The sequence below is a fragment of the Alexandromys fortis genome, unplaced genomic scaffold (genome assembly GCF_014885135.2).
Source record: "Alexandromys fortis isolate MF-2015 unplaced genomic scaffold, M_Fortis_MF-2015_v1.1 scaffold_13, whole genome shotgun sequence".
Lineage (NCBI taxonomy): Eukaryota > Metazoa > Chordata > Mammalia > Rodentia > Cricetidae > Alexandromys > Alexandromys fortis.
The window spans coordinates 12,945,697-12,967,197 of NW_026067908.1; the positions used below are offsets into that span (position 1 = coordinate 12,945,697).

Below are 21,501 nucleotides of genomic sequence, written 5' to 3' on the forward strand. Positions count from 1 at the left end.
GGTGCACCCCCCGTGGTCCTGACATCCTTGCTCGTGTTCTCCCTCCATCTGCTCCTCATTGGGACCTTGGGAGCTCAGTCCAGTGCTCCAGTGTGGGTCTCTGTCTCTATCTCCATCCATCACCAGATGAAGGTTCTATGGTGATATGAAAGATATTCGTCAGTATTGCTATGGGATAGGGTCATTTCAGGTTCCCTATCCTCCGCTTCCCAAGGGACTAACTGGGGACATCGCCTTGGGCTCCTGGGAGCCACTCTAGGTTCAAGTCTCTTGAACCTAAGGTGGCTCCCTTAACTAAGATATGTGCTTCCCTGCTCCCCTATCCAACCTTCTCAGAAGCTTCTTATACAGGAAAAAGAATGTTTGTAGTCTGACTGGTTTATTATCTGTCTTCTGCTTTGATGTTTAACCATTGCATATGAAAAATAGTTAACTTTCTGGGTTTAAATTTGTCTGTAAAATCAAGGTATATTTGATAGCTGTGTATTTGAATGTTGCTTTAGGGATCACATACATGAAAATAGCATAGGCATTGGTAAATAGTAATTGTGTACTTTTGCATGTTTCTTTTGTGATATTTAGTGAAAGACATACAGTAGTCTTAGATAAGTATTCACTATAAGTTCTACACACAGTAGTATTAGATATGCACTCTATATAACTTACACTTTTTGGTTTTACAGAAATCTTCTCTACATTTACCCTCAAAGTCTTAATTTTGCCAATCGTCAAGGTTCTGCCAGAAACATCACAGTCAAAGTCCAGTTTATGTATGGAGAAGATCCAAGTAATGCAATGCCGGTAAGAAACATTCTTTATTGTTTCTCCTTTTCATACTTTATTGAAATAGCTGAAGCTTTTGCTTTGTCTCGTATCACTGACTGGCAACTGTAAACTGGAATTTAATGTGATCCCTTAAACCAAAATTCCAACTGTGAAACTTCCTTAATATAGTAATATGCTTAATTCTAATTATTTATGAGTACTTGGCTTATGTTAAGCACTCCTAGAGATGCAAAGATGAATAAATCTATAATCTAGAGAACGTACTGCAGTGAGAGAACTAGGAACTGCTCTCAGAGAACAGGTAACTTTCCTTTTGTCTCTTGTGATCTGATTTTCCTTAGTGACCTGCCCTCCAGAATGAATGGCAGGTGAGGGAGGTAGGAGGTGATGTTGTCGTTTGCAGATGGGTCCTGGAGAATAAAATATGTGGCTCTTTTCAGCTGTGAAGAAAACTGACCATCTTGGGTACACACTAGATCCTTCTAGGAAGTAGTAGGCAAAACTCCCACTGCCCAGGCTGAATCTTACTGTCATTAACTCACCTCTGTGGCTTAGTTTAAAAGTAGTAATTTAGAAATTTCTCAGCAAGTGATTAAAATTTTTACCAAATGTTGAGAATTCTGATATGTGTTATTGGAAGCCAGATAGAGTCAAATGAAAAGGTGGGAGAGGGTGGCTAACAGATGACAAGCGGGCAGCTTATGAAGAGGGTCCTGTTGTAGAGAGAAATGGTAATGGCAGTGCATCAGGAGACTGGAGTGAGGAAGGCCCGTGCTCCTGAGAACGATGAGTACAGCGAAGCCAGCGGGAGTCAGGGAGATGTAGACGAGTTAGGAGTCTTCTGTGGGTAGCCTTCAGTGATTCTGAAGTGATTCTACCAGAATTGCCATTGCTAATGAAGTGGGGCCATTGAAGTTGGAAACAGATGGGCATATGCTATGGCAGATTTAGCCTCAGACAATGTTAGTGTAATGAGAATGCTTAGCTGAGCATGGGTGCATTGTTCGTGGGCCTTATGTTATCCTTCAAATCTGTCTTTTAATGAAGTTCTTTAGATTGTCTTCTTTCCTGATGCCTCAGTTGTATCCACTTGTAGCTCTCCTTGTCATCAGTGTACACAAATTATTCATCTTTGTATTCTCTTGGGCCTGTTCTTTCAGATCATTACATATAACATGTTGAGTTGAATAAATATTTATTGAATAAATATGGAATTTATTTCTAAGGCTTGAAATTAACATTTTGTTCTTTATTAGATCCTTATTTCTGCTAAATTAATGTGTTTTAATCGAGGTAATATACTGTAAAAGCAGATACCCTATATGAATTGTGTGTTTGAGCTTTATGAAAGATGTTGTATATGTCAAAGAATGTTGCATTGTTTACTTATCAGTGTTCTATGTCTTAACTTATTTCTGGCTTCTTTCACATAGCAATGGGTACATCCCACCTGTACTGGCAGTTAGACCCCTCCCTTTCTGATGTTACAGCATTTTCTTTCATAGTATGGTTGCATGGTTATTCATTGTATGCATTAGATTGTGAGCTCCTTGAGGGCAGGGACCTTGTCTTATTTATATCTGTATCTTAATGCTTATCATAGTGCTTGCCTCTTAATTATTGCTCAACCTTTGTTGCTCAGGGACTAAAATACATGCCAATGATCAAAATGGAACATACTCTACTTTGTTCTGTTCTTGTTGCATAGATAAATATTTTGCTTTGTGAAAAGAGATAGCTTCTAAAGGAAATAGGGTGCTGTGTTCCTTTCATCTGTATATTATTATTTATATGTATATAATTTTAGTGTAAATGGATTGCTATGAAAATATATGTATATATGTATGGGCATAATGTATATGTTTATGTTTTTGAAATATAACTATTCAGGGGATCCCCATAAATTTTTGATTATATTATTGTTAGAATGACAAAACTGTAAAAGTTTGTAATTATGGCACTAAAATAAAATTTTATAAAAGTATATTAAGGTAACTAGGTTTGGTGGTGCATGTCTTTAATCCCAATACTTGGGAGTTCTGATATGGGTACACACTAGATCCTTAAAACCAGCCTGAGCTACATATCAAATTCAAGTCCAACCTGGGCTACATAGTAGGATCCCATCTCAAATTAAAGTAAGAATGAAATAAGAAGAAACATACTAAGGAATTGGAACATTATCTAAAGGATAATTACTGTATTTGTTGTTCCTTTAAAACAGAAGCACCGGCTTGAAATGTCAGAAAAAGAAACAAACGCTGATTACCTCCTTTACAGAAGGAGTAAACTGAATTTCCATTGGATGATAGACGTGTACTGACCTGCATGTGTAAAGATAGCCACATTTACAGCGTTCAGTCTGTGGCGCTTCTTGACTGTACTGTTAACAGTAGTCATACCAGTGACATTGACACAGTCTTTAATTAATCTGTGTTCCTGGCTCAGTAGTTTTACCACTAAGATTTCTGTGTATGTACCCTACATTTTTTTAATGTGGTGAATTTTAAAAATAATAAAATACACAAGTCCAAAATGGAGCACGTCTTTTATGAAGTACCTTGCAGGCTGTACAAGATGTAAAAGATAAAAAGCATGACCTAAAAGTCTTTTATATCATTTATAAAGAACTGGTATTTGACCTTGAGAATGGCTCTCATGTTTTACCACCACTCTGTAAAGTATATTTATGCCACCGTGCTTTGGTAATTTTCTTATTATAAATTGGAAATGATATCTTATACCCAGAATATTTTTTTTTTTTTTTTTAAGAAAAAGGAAAGAGGGCTGATGCTGTGGTTCAGTTGCTAGAAACCTTGCCTAGCATGCATGAAGCCGGGGTGCATAAAGCTAGGTGTGGTGGCACAAGCCGAAAATCCCAGCGCTAGAGTCAAAGATATCCTCAACTACATGTGGGGTTCAAGGCCACCCTTGGTTACTGAAGCCCTGTCTCAAAAAGTGGGGAGGGGAAGAGAAAAAAAAATATATCTTATTACTCAGTAGATAGAGATGTAATTATAGAAGCTTTCTGAACGGTGGAATGTCAGATGGGTCTATCACTGAAAAGAAATCTGTAGTTGAGCAGTTAAGCTTTTGAAGATCGTTAAGTAGGCACATTGTTCTTCACTGGGCCATTTTAGCCCATTTTCTCAAGTAGTTATTAAAGCATACAAATTCTTACATAGATATGAAACATCCAGCATTTATTACAACCAAGTTTCAACATGCTGTTATTTGTTACAGGTAATCTTTGGTAAATCTAGCTGTTCAGAGTTTTCAAAGGAAGCCTATACAGCCGTAGTATATCATAACAGGTACTGAATTACAATATTTCTTTCAAAGTTACTCACTTCTTAGTGGCATTGTTAGCACTCACATTAGTATGTTTACCAAATGCTTTGCTGCACTGAATGTGCCAGATTCACAGCTGACATCACAATGACAATTTTCTGTCTGTAGATTCACAGTTCTTCTTTGCAGAAGTCTCAAATGTAATGCTTTATAAAAAATAAAAGCATCTTTTTAAAAAAATTCTATTTCTTCCTGTAGGGTTATTGATTAATATTTTGGCCTCTGATTCTTTGATCTTTGACTATTATTTTTCCCAGACACTTTTTCATTTTGTTGAGCTCTACTGTGTTCAAGCCCATTGAAGTAGTGATGTGTTCAATATCCCACCATCCTTTGGTTTAGTGGCTCTCCAGTTTTACTTCTATAGGAAATTGCTAACCTTGGAGAGCTTTTATTTTCTTTTTTCTGTGTTGGTGTGTGTGTGGGGGGGTGGGTGGATGGGTGGTGGTTATTGAATGTAGTTAAGAAGGAAATCACGAAATTGTCCTGCTGGGTTGGCTGTTGCAGAGCTGTGCTGTTGTATCTCATGTTGGGGCTACAGTCATTTGTTTATCTCCTGTTAGCTTCTTTTTTACAGTCTTCTTGTGATCATCTTTTTCTGGTTTTATTTTGTACTTTTTTTCCTCACGAACCCGTAGCTGCTGGGGTTTCCTGCAGCTTGTCTTTCTTCTGCATTTCTAGCTTACTGATTATGGATGTCAAACTTGAGATATATTTTGACATTTATGCCCAACGTAACGTCTCTGTTCACTGCCTGAAATTATCTCTGCACTTGTTTGCCTCTCCTTCTCTGTCAGCAGTAGCAGTGGCCCCTGTCCTGCTCAGTGTGACTCACTCACATCTGCTCCTCGTCTTGTTCCACTTCTTCCGAATAGGGGTCAGCTCCTGCCTCTTGCCCATCGCAGTTGTTTCATGGCGCCGTCTATTACTCAGAGTGAAGCTCATCTTCACGCATAGCAAATGCTGGTCTGTCCCTGGTGCTTTATATGACACATGCTTTTGTGCTCTCCTTCCTTCCTTCCTTCCTTCCTTCCTTCCTTCCTTCCTTCCTTCCTTCCTTCCTTCCTTCCTTCCTTCCTTCCTTCCTTCCTTCCTTCCTTCCTTCCCTGTCTGGTACACATTTCAGTTTCTGTCTGCTTCTTGAGATTTTCTATCTATAATGATTTTTTAAAGTATAGGCAGTTCCCACAAAATACTAAAACTTTGCTCATAATTCTTAGTCTCTCTAGACTCCTCTTGAGTGATCCTATCTGTGTCTTTCTGCTACATTCAGTGACAGCACTTCTACTTGAGCATTTATACAGAGCGCTTCCAAATCCTTTCTAGTCCTGACCATTTGTACTCAAGCATCTTTTCACTGATGGACAAGACACTGGTTTTTGTGTCCTCCCTTCTTGGTTTCCATGTTTGTCTTCATGACTCTCTTATTTTCAATGATGATACCACTATTTTTCTGGTTCAGAATTAGACATCTTTTACCTTTTACTTCTGCTCTCTGATTTTAAGTCTTAAAACTCTTCTTTCTGCCTTTTGTGCCATCTGTTTCTGGACCTTTCTTAGAATTGTGTTTACTAAACTCTATATACTTTTAAGGCCTGTATCAAATATCTTATTCTGATCTCAAACTTGAAATAATTTAACTTTGTTCTTGAAGTGTTAACCTTATGTACTTTACATCAAGAGTTAGCAAACATTTTCTACAAAGGACTCGGCAGTGTATGTTCTAAGCCTATGGCCACATACCACATCTCTTGCAGCCAGTGAATTCTGCCACTATAGGACAAAAGCACCATAGTCAGTAAGTGATGTTACAGTAACATGGTGTGTCTGTGTCCTAATAAAACTTTATTATGAACACTTAAATTTGAATTTCATATTAAGAAATATATGATTATTGTTATTATTTTGATTCTTGAAAACCATTTAAAAATATGAAGCCCATTCATTATCTTCAGTCTCTGTAGAACAGGTAATGGACTGGGCTTGGCCTGTTACCATTTGCCAACCCTTGTTTTACAGTACCTTTTGACATCTGTGTCCATTCATATTCCTACTAAGTCATACGACTTTAAGGGTATTGTTGTCTTATCTTTAAAACAACCACACAAAAAATATGTAGCATAAATATGAGAAACCATCAGTAATTTCTACAGATGCTTGTTATGTGATTTCACAAAGAAATTAACCCAAACACCATATACCAGGAGATATATTTCTATAAAAATAACGATTTCTGAAAGTTTCTCAGTTTGATTGGGTCATTATTATTATTATTATTAAGTACTAGTGGAATTAAAATGACAATATCATCTGACATTGCTTAAATATAAATTAAATTTTTATATTTCATTAATGATTGGTGAACTTAGTAATAAGATACACACCTTTAAAAATGTTCAGCCAGTCATCAGATTTTCAGCTAGCATTAGCTGTTTCCTGTTATCATTAATTAAGTCCTTGTTCCACTTAATATATCTGTGATCACATCCACACCTGTTAATGTAGTTTTGAGCTTTATTTGGACAGGAAGAAAATTGGCTGATTGATATCTGAGGCAGAAACTACCTTACAGGAAGGACAACCTTCATTTTAAAGGTGTCTGGAACCATGTGACTTAGCTATATTTCCATTGATATAATTCGGAAAGATGCCAAGAATGGAGAATTGATATACCTCTACTGAGTTCTTTTTATTTGTTTTATGAAAAAAAAATAACAACCAACCATGATTCTATTAAAGTGCCCCTTGAGACCACACCCTTCCTGTTGAGATGAAGCATCAGGACAATCCAGCATGGCATTCTCTGTATTAGTGTAATGGTTAGGAGCACTTTTACACTGTTGGATAAGTACAATTTGTGGACTTTCTCTGATTGTGACTTTCTTTGTTTTTTTTTGTGTCAGCAGTAGTCTGTTTGCTAACATTTACTCCTTTAACGATGTAACATTTGAGAAAAAACATTCCACAAAGAGCCTAACTTTATAGTGTTAAGGTATCTTTAAAGATACCCCCTCCCAAAGGGTGATTGTACTCCTACAAAAGGGAGGTGTTTTCCTGTGATGTGGCTTGAAAGTGTATACCTGCAAAACTCCTTTGACTTTTCTGTGCAGTGTGCGCCAGATTTGGTTCATAAATGTAGTACAGCACCAGCATGAGAAGATTGCAGCACCTAGGCAGTGATTATTAATGAATTCTCTAATAGTAGGGTGCCTTAGCTTATTAATGAAAATGTGATGAACAACTTCAGAAACAGTGTTAGCTCCCTCATCTGGAAGGAGAAGTTAATTATTTAGAAATTAAGAACAATAAAAAAATATCCTGGAGTAGAAGAAAAATAATGCATGAACCTAAAAGTTAATCTTAAGATCATTCAGATAAGCAAATGTAATAATTATTCATTTGAACAAATTATTGACTATTGATTTTTTGTTTTTCTTTGATTTCTTTGCACGAAGGTCTCCTGATTTCCATGAAGAAGTCAAGGTTAAACTCCCCGCCACTTTAACTGACCATCACCACTTGCTCTTTACCTTTTATCATGTTAGCTGTCAGCAGAAACAGAACACGCCTCTAGAGACCCCAGTCGGATACACAGTAAGTCTTTATGTTAATGTTTATAGTAAGGAATCTTATGCATAATAAAACATTTATAAATTTAGTATTCAGTGGATGTCTTCTGTTGTTTGATTATCTGTAATGCCTAAACTCACACTTGTAAGGAAGCTCACAGATGCTCATGGTGTCCTTAGCTAGTTAAGGTCATAAAGGTTTACATGATCGTTGTCTGAGTCAGAGTGTTTTCCTAACAATGCAGTATAAACATAATAGATTTAATAGAATGATTTGAATGAAGACAAATAAAAGAAACCCATAAACAAGAAATTAAAGCCTTTGGACATTTTTTTAAAATTATGGTTAAATTGCCAAGGTTAAAGCACAGTGAAAGCCAGCATGAGGTGTCATCACGCAATAATAAAATTATTATAATTTATCCAGCTCAAAAAATGGAATTCATAGTTGATTCAGTAATTTTGTCTCTTATGTTTGAGACAAGAATTATGGTCACTGTAAGGAAATAAATTATGTTCTTACTTTCCCCCAAGCATTCATGGGTTTCTCTATATACCTTACAACTACTGTTTTTAAATTGATTCATTTTGTAGCCTTTTCTAGAACTGATTCTTCCTTGGATAATAAGGCCCCATACTAAATATTGCATGTTAAAATAGTCATAGTTTGGGAATCTTCATTAATTAAATACCACCAGGGAAATGGAATGCTGAAGGCCCATTGTTGATATGTGAGAAATTTGGGTTGTGTCACATTCTTAAAGCAGACTGTCCACACAGCGATTTCTGAAACAGACAGTGTCTCTTTTCGTTTCAAGTGGATACCTATGCTGCAGAATGGACGGCTGAAGACTGGGCAGTTCTGCCTGCCGGTCTCATTGGAGAAACCACCCCAGGCTTACTCAGTGCTCTCTCCTGAGGTCAGTGCATCTCTGCTTGTTCAGGTCTCCAGACTGAAAGAAAAAAAAGATAAAAGAACCAAACAAACATAACGATGCTTACCAAACAAAACTTTGCTGTTTTTTCTGTGTGGACGTATGTAATGAAGCAATGTTTTTTTTTTTTTTTGTTGATAATTAGCAATTTTTCTTTCTAAAATGTTGACACTTTTAGCTAGATGTGGTCGCAAGCTAACTCTTAATCCTCCTGATACAGGAGGATTGACACAGGTTTGAAGCTAGCCCAGGATGCATAGTGCATATATGTGTGGTATATTTGTATGTACATGTATTTGTATGTAGCTAGGCCAGAAGTAAACATTGGTATCATCCTGAATCATTTGTTAATTTTTTTTAAGAAGGACCCTGTCATTTTATTTTTTTTTATTTTTATTTATTTTTTTTCATTCAAAAATTTACACTTCCTCCCCTCCTCCCATTCTTGCCCCACACCCCCACTTACCCTCCTCCATCCCCCTCCCTCCTTAAGAGAGGGCTGGGAACCCTGCCCTGTAGGAAGTCCTAGGCCCTTCCCACTATATCCAGGCCTTGGAAGCTTTGCATCCAAATAGACTAGGGTTCCAAAAAGCCAGTACGTGTAGTAGAAACAAGTCCCAGTGCCTTTATCAATGGCTTCTCAGTCAGCCCCCATTGTCAGCTACATTCAGAGAGTCTGGTTTGATCACATGCTTGTTCAGTCCCGATCCAGCTGGATGTGGTGAGCTCCCATTAGAACAGGCACACTGTCTCAGTAGGTGGACCAACCCCTGCGGTCCTGACTTCCTTGCTCATCTTTTCCCTCCTTCTGCTCTTCAACTGGACCTTGGGAGCTCAGTCCGTTGCTCTGATGAGGGTCTCTGTCTCTATCTCCATCCATCGCCCGACGAAGATTCTATGGTGATATTCGAGATAATCACCAGTGTGATAGTGGGGCAAAGGCCAGTTCAGGCACCCTCTCCTCTGCTGCTCAAGGACCTAGCTGGGGATATCCCCGTGGACACTTGGGATCCCTTCTAGAGCCAAGTCATGCCAACCCTAAAATGGCTCCCCCCCCTTTTTTTTAAATGGCTCCCTTAATTAAGATATCTTCTTCCCTGCACCCATATCTTCCCTTTCTCCATCTCTGCCATCCCACTCTCCCAAGGTCTTCCCAATCTACCTCCTTCTCCCTTCTCTCTCTCCCCCTCCCCCCTTCTCCCATCCCCACCCCAACACCTACCCCCACCCCCATGCTCCCAACTTTTGCCCGGCGATCTTGTTTGCTTCCAGTATCCAGAAGGATCTATATATGTTTTTCGTTGGGTTCACCTTGTTATTTGGCTTCTCCAGACTTGCGAACTATAGGCTTAATGTCCTTTATTTATGGCTAGTGTCTACTAATGAGTGAGTACATACCATATTCATCCTTTTGGGTCTGGGAAATAGAAAATAGTGTTTTCTATTTCCATCCATTTGCATGCAAAATTCAAGATGCCATTAGTTTTTACCGCTGAGTAGTACTCTAACGTGTATATATTCCACACTTTCTTTATCCATTCTGCCATTGAGGGGCATCTAGGTTGTTTCCAGGTTCTTGCTATTACAAATAATGCTGCTATGAACATAGTTGAACAAATGCTTTTGTAGTATGATTGGGCATCTCTTGAGTATATTCCCAAGAGTGGTATTGCTGGATCCTGAGGTAAATTGATTCCCATTTTCCTGAGAAACCACCACACTGATTCATAAAGTATCTTGGGGTTACACTAACCAAGGAAGTGAAAGATCTATTTGACAAGAACTTTAAGGCTTTGAAGAAAGAAATTGAAGAGGACTCCAGAAAATGGAAGGATCTCCCATGCTCTTGGATGGGTAAGATCAACATAGTAAAAATGGCAGTTCTACCAAAGGCAATCTATACATTCAATGCAATCCCTACCAAAATCTCAACAAAATTTTTCACAGACCTTGAGAGAACAATAATCAACTTTATATGGAAAAATAAAAAACGCAGGATAGCCAAAACAATCCTATACAATAAAGGAACTTCCGGAGGCATTACCATCCTTGACTTCAAACTCTATTACAGAGCTACAGTAATGAAAACAGCTTGGTATTGGCATAAAAACAGAGATGTTGACCAATGGAATCGAATCGAAGACCTGGATATTAACCCACGAACCTATGAACACCTGATTTTTGACAAAGGAGCTAAAAGTATACAATGGAAGAAAGAAAGCATCTTCAATAAATGGTGCTGACATAATTGGATGTCAACCTGTAGAAGAATGAAAATAGATCCATATCTATCACCATGCACAAAACTCAACTCCAAATGGATTAAAGACCTCAATATAAATCCAACCACACTGAACCTGATAGAGGAGAAAGTGGGAAGTAGACTGCAACATATGAGTACAGGAAACCACTTCCTACATATAACCCCCATAGCACAGACAAGAGCAACATTGAATAAATGGGACCTCCTGAAACTAAGAAGCTTCTGTAAAGGAAAGGACATTGTCATTAAGACATCGCTGTGTTCATTTCAGAGATGCTCACCCACTGACTTAAGTACCATTGCAAATACAGGAATCCTACTCCCATGAAAGCTATCTTGTACAGACAAGAAACAGATAAACATGAACAATCAATGGCAAAAGTACATGCTTTCTACTCCCAGCTGGCTGTTTATATGGCTCTGTTATACAGAAACATGGCCTTTTTCCTAAGAGTAAATACCTTGTACTCTTTTTTTTGGCTATTGTTTTAGACAATTTCAAAGGAAGTTTTTTTTATAAGAAAGTGTATTTTGGTGGAAGTTATGGATTTATTTTTACTAGATAATTTGCATGTGCATGATCAGTTTCTGAAGGACAGCCAATGGTTTTCTTGTAGGAGCTATAGTATGTATGTTCATATAAGAACATGCCAATAGTGCATAGTGTGGGTAGGTTATACCTGAACCGAGAATCAAGAATAAAAGTTCTGGAATTGGAGCAATAGATTGATCAGTGGTTAAGACCGGTGGCTCTCTTCCAAAGGACCCAGGATTGATTCTCAGCACCCACATGCCAGTTAACTGTTGTCCCAGGGGATCAGATGCTTTTCTGGCCTCCATGGGCACTGTGCACATATGATGCACAGACATGCATGCAAGCGAGATACCCATACATATAACAATAAATAATAAATTAAAAAATAAGGATAAAAGTTCTATAATGGAATATATGTATGAAGGTGCTATAGTGAAACCTTCTACCTTGTATGCTAGAATTCATGATATGCTAAACTTTTAAAAAAGTGTGATAATAAACAACTATAGATCCTGCTTTTTAAACTTTCTTTTTACTTATTCTATGTGTCTTTTACATCTTGTATCTCGATCCCCTTTCATTTTCCCATCCTTTCACATTCTCCCTCCACCCCTGCAAAACCCCCCAATAAAACAAAATTTAAGAGAAAAAGGGGAAATATGAAGAATCTCCGTCACAGAAGCTGCAGTGTGATACGGTGGGTCACACAGTCAACCCCTTTGTTCATATATCTTTACTTGTAAGTGTTCATTGCAAAGAGTCTGGTCCAAGGCATCTGGTTTCCACTACCTATCAATGCTGGGCCCTCACTGGGCCTCTTCTTGTATATTCTTTGTTACCCTGTATTGTGGAGGTCCTGCAGCTTTGGGTCTGCAGGACAGGCCCCTTCACATGCTCCAGCAGATCATAGATGGGGTGGATGTTGGGGTGGGCCAGGTCATAACCCTTATTCTGGGCAGCTGTAGGATTGGTGCCCAGCGAATTCTCTCTGTTTTGCCCGGGCTAATTCACCTCTTGAAACAATGAATGAGGGGCGGGGTGGGAGTGGGAGTGTGTGTTCTGCTTTCATGGTCTCAGGGTTGGCTCTCCTACACCAGTACCATAAGGGACAGCTCTATTGTCTTACCCAGGCTAGGTACAGGGGCCACTGTCCCTGAGTGCTGTACCTGGTAACGGATAGGGAGGTGGAGAACAACTAAAACAAATTCTGCTTGAAAATATAATGATGCCTAATGCTTTGAATACTAATTTTGCAAAAAAAAAAAACCCCTGAGAATCATATATAGTGTTAGCTTCAGTGCTTATAGTAACTGAAGTAAGGATTTTAAAACTCTTAATAATTGTTTATTGCAATTTTGTATTTTCTTGATTTCGCTTGAACTCTATTTCCTGGCTAAGGTCTAATGCGCTTTGAGTCTCTATACATAGAATCAGAAACCTCTGTATTCCTTTGATTGTGGTAGGGGTAGACAGCATCTTGATATGTAGTCCACGCTGTCCTCAGTCATCTTGTGATCCCTTTGCCTTAGCCTTACTAGTACAGACATGTACCACCACATCTTGGATCATAGGTCTGAGATTCAGCCTGCCTCTGCCTGCTTGTGCCCCTCCATTCCCGCCTTCCTATGCTGAGTGCGGTGCCCAGGGCTTTCCTCTCCCACTTTTTATTATTTTTATTGTGTTATACATTTTTCTCTGCTCCCCCCTTCCTTACCCCTTTCCTTCTACCCTCTCCCATGATCCCTATGCTCCCAATTTACTTAGGAGATTTTGTCTTTTTCTCCTTCATATTTAGATCCATATATGTCTCTCTTAGTGTCCTCATTGTTGTCTTAATTCTCTGGGATTGTGGATTATAGGCTGGTTTTTCTTTACTTTATGTCATTTATGAATGAGTACATATTATATTTGTCTTTCTGGGTCTACATTACCTCACTCAATATGGTTTTTTCTAGATTCATCCATTTGCCTGCAAATTTCAAGATGCCATTGTTTTTTACTACTGAGTAGTACTCCATTGTGCAAATGTATCATATTTTCTTTATTTATTCTTTGGTTGAGGGACATCTAGGTTGTTTCCAAAATCTGGCTATTACAAATAATGCTACTATGAACATAGTTGAGCACATGCCCTTATGGTATGATTGAACCTCCTTCGGGTATATACCCAAAAGTGGTATTGCTGTGTCTTGAGGTAGATTGTTTCCTAATTTTCTGAGATATCGCTATACTGATTTCCGAAGTAGCTGTACAAGTTTGCACTCCTACCAGTAGCGGAGGAGTGTTCCCCTTATCCTACATACTCTCCAGCATAAGTTGTCATCAGTGTTTTTGATCTTGGCCATTCTGAGGGGTATAAGATGAAATCTCAGAGTTGTTTTGATTTGCACTTTTCTGATGGCTAAAGATGTTGAGCATTTCCTTAGGTATCTTTCAGCTCTTTGAGATTTGTCTATTGAGAGTTCTCTGTTTAGATGTATACCCTATTTTTAAAATTGGATTATTTGTTCTTTTGATGTCAAGTTTCTTGAGTTCTTTGTATATTTTGGAGATCAGTCCTCTATCCAATGTAGAGTTGGTGAAGATCTTTTTCTATTCTGTAGGCTGCTGTCTTGTTGACCATGTCCTTTGCTTTGCAGAAGCTTTTCAGTTTCAGGAGGTTCCATTTATTAATTGTTGCTTTCCGTGTCTGTGCTCCTGTACCCAGGATTTTTTACATCCTAAACAAGTGTACCGCCATTGAGCAAAAGCCCTTGCCCATTTATTGAGTTTAAACTTTACTGTTTTATTAGATCTTAATGTAAGTTATATGTACCTATGCTTCAGTACTAAGAAACTAATTTTCCTACTAAACTATTTATTTAATTCACTTGGTAATCATTGTTAAAGCCCTTAAAATGTGTGTGTTTAAATCTAGCTTTATTACTCTTCATTTTCTTAATTTCTTAACTATTTTCCTTTAAATACATGAACCCATAAGCATTATTTTCATGGGGTACCACTCCCAAGGTAGAGTGGGTCAGTTTTATATCATTGTGGCAAATAGCTGAAAAAAGAATATAAAAGAAGTAAATATTACAATGTCTTATAGTTTGCCTGGCTGTACTGCTCTGGTTAGGAGACGGCAGAACATCATGGCATTCTAAGGATGGGAGAGCAGAGTTCTCTACTTAGGACAGAAGCAGAAGAGTTGGGAAGGATACTGAAACATGGGATATTTGGAGCATGTCCACAGTGACATGCCGCCTAGGTTCCACCACCTCACAGTAATGCTGACTGAGTAGAGTTCTCTCTTTGTCGCTTTCTCTCAGACCCAACCTTGGATATAAGGCTCAAATGAAACAAGAAACTTGCTTTATTAGTACTTGTATACAAAGTTTGCCAGCCTATCTGTTTTTTATTCCAGTTTTCAAAGTCTTCATGTTCGATTTGTTAATTCTACCCAGGATCTTAGCTGTGTGTAGCAAAATAAATTCAATATATATACTTGAATTGAAGGGCCCCGGGGGAAGGTAGAAAGAGGTAACGGGGTAGATATAATCAAAATACATTGTATATATGTATAGAATTCCCAAAGAATAAATCAAAGTAGATATTTTCACAGGATTTTTAGTCCTTTAGGTTTAGACTTTAGTTTGATGAGCTCATGATCCATTTGCAAGTGTGTGATTATTCTACTTGGTTTCTTGCAGGTTCCTCTACCTGGTATGAAATGGGTAGATAACCACAAAGGAGTATTTAATGTAGAAGTTGTTGCTGTTTCATCCATTCATACACAAGTGAGGTTTACTGGTTTTTAATAATCAAATTTCACTTAAATGAATTGAACCTGTTATTTATGTCAGCATGTTATTTATGTCTTTCCTGGCTTAAGGAATATATGTTAGTTAAAAACATAGATTTAGACATTTTTTCCATTAACTACCATTGAATACTCTACCCTTTAAATGCCATTGATGTATTTTGAACAATTAGGGACCTTTTTCTTTCTCTTCATTTCTGGTACATGGTAAAACAGAGTAGAAAGCTGTTGCTGGCTCATTTTAATTCTGACAGGCCAGGTATCTCAGGTGGAAAGGTTTTAGAGATTCTTTTTTCCAGGTTCTGGACTGTGTTAGTAGTGAAAAGGAGGGACATTGAATAGCAGCATAAAGGTTCAGTTAGGACGCAAATTCACCAGCAATTTGAATGGAGACCACTTAAAATACAGACTTGTTAAAATATTAAAGATGATTTGCTATTAAATGAATGTTAAAAGAATTCTATGATAACGATAAATAGCAGACAGAATTATCAAGAAGTCCGAAGCAAACTCCTAACAACTGACAGAGTCTGGAGAGGATACTGATGTAGGAACATGGAGCTCAGCCTTCTGTGGCATCAGAGAAACTTGGTGCATAGCACCTGCCATAGGAGCATGGCAGCCGCCACTGCTGTGGTGCACATCCATGCAGTCTAGCCTCCACTAGAAAATTGAGGATAAGTCTTTCATGTCATCATCCCCTCAGACTACAGCTGATGAGGGAGAAGCATGGGTGGAAGGATCTAGCTCCTGTCTTGCATGATATAACAAAGAAGGTAGACTAGGAGCTAAGAGACAGTAAGTTAGGAACAGACGCAGGTTACTAAGGTGTCTGCCATGAGGATCGAACTCCAAAAACAATATCCTCCATCACTCTCAAAGATTCATTTCTTGAGTAACTGATGGTATTTGAGATGACTGTTTTAGAATGATAAGTCAGAAGGCATATATTAGATTGGAATAATTGTTTATATATATTTGTATGTGCTTTTCTTCATTATCAATTAATATGAAATATTGATGTTCTCTAGTTCGTGTGGGTTTGATAATTAACATGGTTAGATTGTTTAGCTCTGTATTTGTTCTTTGTTTTAGGATCCTTACCTTGACAAATTCTTTGCTCTTGTCAATGCTCTGGATGAACACATGTTCCCAGTCCGAATTGGGGACATGCGGATCATGGAAAACAACTTAGAAAATGAACTGAAGAGTAGCATTTCAGCCTTGAATTCCTCACAGCTGGAACCAGTAGTCCGGTTTCTTCATCTTCTGCTTGATAAACTAATACTTTTAGTTGTTAGACCTCCTGTGATTGCTGGCCAAATAGGTAATTAAGTTTACTTGGGATGAATTACAAAATTAAAATTTTGCATTTCTAACTTCAATTAAAAAAAAATGATTTCTCTTTGCGGTGTTTGCAGTGGGAAGAGGTAGGAAGGTGCTGCTGACTTATATGTGCCAGAAAATGATAACGTATTTTTATAGACTTTTAATCAAACTATCAAATTTAGTTAATAGTCAATCACCAAAGTTGTATTAAGCACTTATGATGAATGTGATACTCATAGACATTGTCCAAAGCTTGGTCTCTGCTACTAAGTTCTCATTGTTAAGAACAGTGGTCCATAGACAATCCTGTTGCATTTTATAGAGCTTGCAGTGTATCCATTCTACATTTTCCTCTATTCTCTTTTCTCCGAATCACTCTATTTATTCTCTTTTGTACTCCGAAAAAAGAATTGTTTCTCATTTCCACCCTTTTCCAAATCAAATCTGGGGAAGAAATTGAGCCCAAAAGATACAAGCTGCTCTTTTATTAACGTTTTGGTAGCTGATGGTGCCAGGGAGATGTCTGTTCACAACAATATGTGTTCTTTTAGGGACACTTGTAAGTGGGGGGAGTTGTTGAGTCAGACACTCGGAGATGAATAGGAGTGTGCCTTGTGTTCTGCTCAAGGAGAAGAAACCACATTTGTGCACAGACACAAGATCTTAGGAAGTTGTGTGAAGACTGGGAAGGAGTGTGCTACAAGGTAGAGCTGATATGGGAGACATGAGATAATAGTAGAAATTTCCCGCCTCACTTTCTGAAACCAGAAAATTATTCCGTAGCAGACATTAGCTTTTGAAAGATCTGTCTGTAATTATGGAAGCAATGTGACTACATTTCACCATTAAAGACATACTGTGTAGGGACAGGGGATATGTTTTAGTGGGTGTGTGTATAGCAACTATGAAAGTGGTGTGAGTGTCTGCAATGCCCACATTACTATGGGGAAGTGGGAGATGGAGAAATGGGACTCATTGGAAGCTCATGGGTCAGATACCCTGGCATACACAGTAGAAAGACAGCAAGTGTGTGTGTGTGTGTGTGTGTGTGTGTGCGCGCGCGCGCGCGCGCACCTCATGTGTGCCTGGTACCCAAGGGAGGACAGAAGAGACCTCAGATCCCCTGGAACTGTAGTCACAGATGGTTGTGAGCCACCATGGGGGTGGTGGAAATTGAGTCTGGTTCTTTGGAAGAGTGGTCAGAGCTCTTAACTATTAAGCCATCTCTCTCACCCTGGAGCTGGTTTTGAAAAGGATTCTGCTGATTTGGAGCAGCTACTATGAGGGAAGAAAGGAAAGCTCAACGGCAGACAGGAGGCTGCTAACCCTTTCAAGACTCTCCCTGTCCTTTTAGTTCAGTACATGTTCTTTAATCTTGTAAATAGCCATTTCACTCGGTGACTTCACCTTTAGGAAACTTAGTTGGCTTCATTTATCTGTCCATGATTTTCTGTCCTGATTAAGTAAATCACAGAACTGACACCCTTACTCAGGTGTCTACTTGGGTTTACGTAATTCTCCAATGTGCTGTCAGAATTCCCTGCTTTTAAAAGGTTCTTGAGGAATATCAACATGGAGATGGAGTAGGCGTGTTCTTTGTCATTTCAAGTCTTCTGCGTCTTTCTGTTTTTCTAGCCCTTCCCTTCTAATCTTTTTATAGGTTCAGTAATTTCAGTCAAGTTGCTTACCCACTGTCGTCTTTTCATATTATTGATGTTAATGATTTATTCTCATTGTTATTTTAAATTTCTTTAAAAGTAATATATGCTTATTGTATGCTCTTTAGATTTTCAGAATCATCTTTAAAATGAGAAGTTAATTCTCAAGTTTGTATATGTGATGGATTTCTCTGTGTGAAATGTATTACATCAAGATAATGTGTATCTGTCGAACAGTGTTTTATTTTAACTAATCTAACCTATACATTTTCACATTAAATTCATAAAATATGTTATTTCTCCTTTTGTTTTCAAGAATTTTTGTCAACTATTACAAAATACCAAAATCAATCTACTATTTTTATACCCTGTTGTATCTTATTCCACTTGCAGCCTTTTGTAAAGGGACAGAGCCTTCTTTTTTGTGCAACTGCAAATTTAAAAACATTAAAGCATTAAAATATTTTCTTCTTTCTGAAAAGTTAATCTAGGGCAAGCATCTTTTGAAGCTATGGCATCAATTATAAATCGACTTCACAAAAACTTAGAAGGAAATCATGACCAGCATGGGAGAAACAACCTTCTCGCATCGTATATCTATTATGTGTTCCGCCTGCCCAATACTTATCCTAACTCACCATCACCAGGTATTTTACTCCCCTTAGTACTAAACTGCCCTTCGTGATGTATTCATGCCAAGACTGAGGTAGTTGTGTAGTCTGTGGCGTGTCCCACGCTCACGGCATTTATTTCCTCTCTGATAAGGAGCACGTACAGGGTTGGTTATTGAGGGTATGTTTCATTTTAAAGCATCATTATATATTCAGCTTTAAGTTGAGTTGGAGGGCTTGGTTAAATTAATAATTGAAAATGAACATTGACAATCACTTCACCCATCTTTGAAAACATTTTATCATTTCTTCTTAAAATTAACAGAATATTTTATTTGTCATTTTTAGTGTATATTTGAACATTTAGGGAGATACATGGTAGACTAATAATTTTCTATTAACCCTACCTATAAGGTCTATATTAACATAAAATAATTGTCTAGAAAATTTCCCAATTTCTTCATGACCAGTAAAATAACATAAGCTTTCTGAATATTAAAGGCTCAATTAGTTACTTGTCTTTCATATGATGTTGATGATAGTGGTGTTTGTGAGGGATGTTTGAGTTTGGATTTTCCATTTGGTTTGTTAGTTTATTGTTTAACCTTTGAAACTGCTTATCTGTTTGCTGTATAAGCAATCACTCATCCCTGGTGATGATGGTACGTGCTCCTTTGCAGCTATTGGCAATGGTATTGGTTTAAGCTTTAGCCTAGAATTTTTGTTGTTCCTGTTGAAAGATGAGCATTTGTGTCTTATCCTAACCTATAACTTACTATCTTGATCTTAGCTATGTAACTTGAGAATCTGAGCATGTGAGTCATGGTGCTATACCCAGAATAGAACACCCAGAATGCCACTGCATCTGCCTTTTTGTTTGGTTTAGTAATTAAGAAAAAGTATACACATTAATTAGTTGTCAGATTTGTGTCACTTTCAATAAAAACATTAAAAAATATTCTACAATTCAGAGACATAGATAGAGCTGGGGAGATGGCTTTCTCCATAAAATGCTTGTCAGGCAAGCATGAGGACCTGAGTTTGGGCTCAGAACCCATGTTAAGCCACACGTGGTCTGCACATCTCTAATCCCATAAGAAAACGAATCTGCGGAATCAGTGACTGTCAGGTTGAGAGACCCTGTCTCCACAGTCTAAGGGGACGGGCAAGTGAAGAAGACAGCTCAGGTTGATATCGTGCAAGTGTGCATGCGTGCTCACACCAACACACATATACAAACACTTTTATAGTATACACACGTGTGTACACATACACAAAAAGATATAGATCATTGGATATAATTGCCAGGTATTTTTGTTTGTATGGAACATGTTTGAAAGAAGATAAAATGCTTAATTTTATTTCGACAAACGAATTCTTTGCTTTTTTTTTTATAACCTAGGAAGCTCTTAGAATTGTCTTTAGGTTTGTTTTATGTGAGTGTAAAACAAAGATGCCATTTTGTTATTTTTAACAAATTGCTTATGAAGATAAATAAAGGCATACTTCCATTTAAGTGATGTTGGTAATAAATTGGATGTCCCTATATATGACCATATATCAAGGGCAGAGCCAGAAGTGTAGGCAAAAGGGGAGAGAAGGCCAGCTTCTGCATTTTGGGTCCTGCCACTACTGTGTTTGAGTAAGAACAGTGTTTCTTATTCAGTTTATTTTTTGTTGTTCACATAATATAGAAACATTTAAGAGAGTGATTTTAACATAATTAATATGGTTTGTATCAGCTGTTACAAAGCAGAACTTCATATAGCTGTCACTGGTTCTTGAATGTTTTTATTTCCAATGTTTTTTTTTTTTTCAAAAGACAACCTGTGTTAATTTTTATTTAGAAACCAAAGCAATGCATAATTTTTGTGGGATTTCGTAAAGTGTTCAATTATTTCTTTTGGTCCTTTCCTGGTTTTCTCTTATTAATTGTGTTCCTTATTTACATCTCTAGGTCCTGGGGGTTTGGGAGGATCGGTGCATTATGCCACAATGGCCAGGTCCGCAGTGAGACCTGCAAGCCTTAACTTAAATCGCTCACGAAGCCTTAGCAACAGCAATCCAGATATATCTGGTACTCCCACGTCACCAGATGATGAAGTTCGGTCCATTATTGGCAGTAAGGTAAACATTGCTACCCGTTTATAACAGTTATTCAAGTATTTAATATATTCTTAATGTTAAGATCTATTTGAGTTCAGAATAAGCAAGGAATTGTTTTCTGTTTTACTTGAGTTAGAAATAAGCAAGAAGTTTATATTCTATTCTATCAGTAACTATTTTTCATGTTTCTATTAAATATGTTCTCTGTTATAAACTGGGTTATACATTGTGCATTTAAAATATCAGCCAGATTCTAAAATTTGTTTAGGATAAATCATCACTTATAACTTGTTTGATATCTAATCATGTGAAAAATTCTTAGCTTGACGCTATAACCTGGGGGGGGGGGAACCTGTGTGACTGATGTGTTCAAGAAACAGGCTGTCATTGAGTTCAAGTGGGCATTCCTCCTTCAGAAAAGCATCCAGAATAGTTTCTGGCCTTGGTTGATATTAGAGCTGCATTTCCTATGAACTTGTGTGGACTGCACTAGGATTAGAGAAGTAGATTATGTAACACTGGTTAGTAATTATGCTAGACAAGAGAGAGGCCATCT

The 21,501-nt window shown here is 37.8% G+C and overlaps 1 protein-coding gene across 7 annotated transcripts in view; it reads left to right on the plus strand.

Annotated features, from left to right (window-relative positions):
* The window catches only part of Dock7 (dedicator of cytokinesis 7), a 185,533-nt gene that overhangs the window by 93,333 nt on the left and 70,699 nt on the right, over window positions 1-21,501 (plus strand). For all 7 annotated transcript variants that reach the window (XM_050136364.1, XM_050136365.1, XM_050136367.1 and 4 more), the window contains exons 15-22: window positions 684-801; window positions 4,030-4,100; window positions 7,593-7,731; window positions 8,525-8,626; window positions 15,132-15,218; window positions 16,337-16,568; window positions 18,711-18,875; window positions 20,797-20,966. In XM_050136364.1, the coding sequence (XP_049992321.1) occupies window positions 684-801; window positions 4,030-4,100; window positions 7,593-7,731; window positions 8,525-8,626; window positions 15,132-15,218; window positions 16,337-16,568; window positions 18,711-18,875; window positions 20,797-20,966 (1,084 nt within the window). The remainder of the gene's footprint in view (window positions 1-683; window positions 802-4,029; window positions 4,101-7,592; window positions 7,732-8,524; window positions 8,627-15,131; window positions 15,219-16,336; window positions 16,569-18,710; window positions 18,876-20,796; window positions 20,967-21,501) is intronic.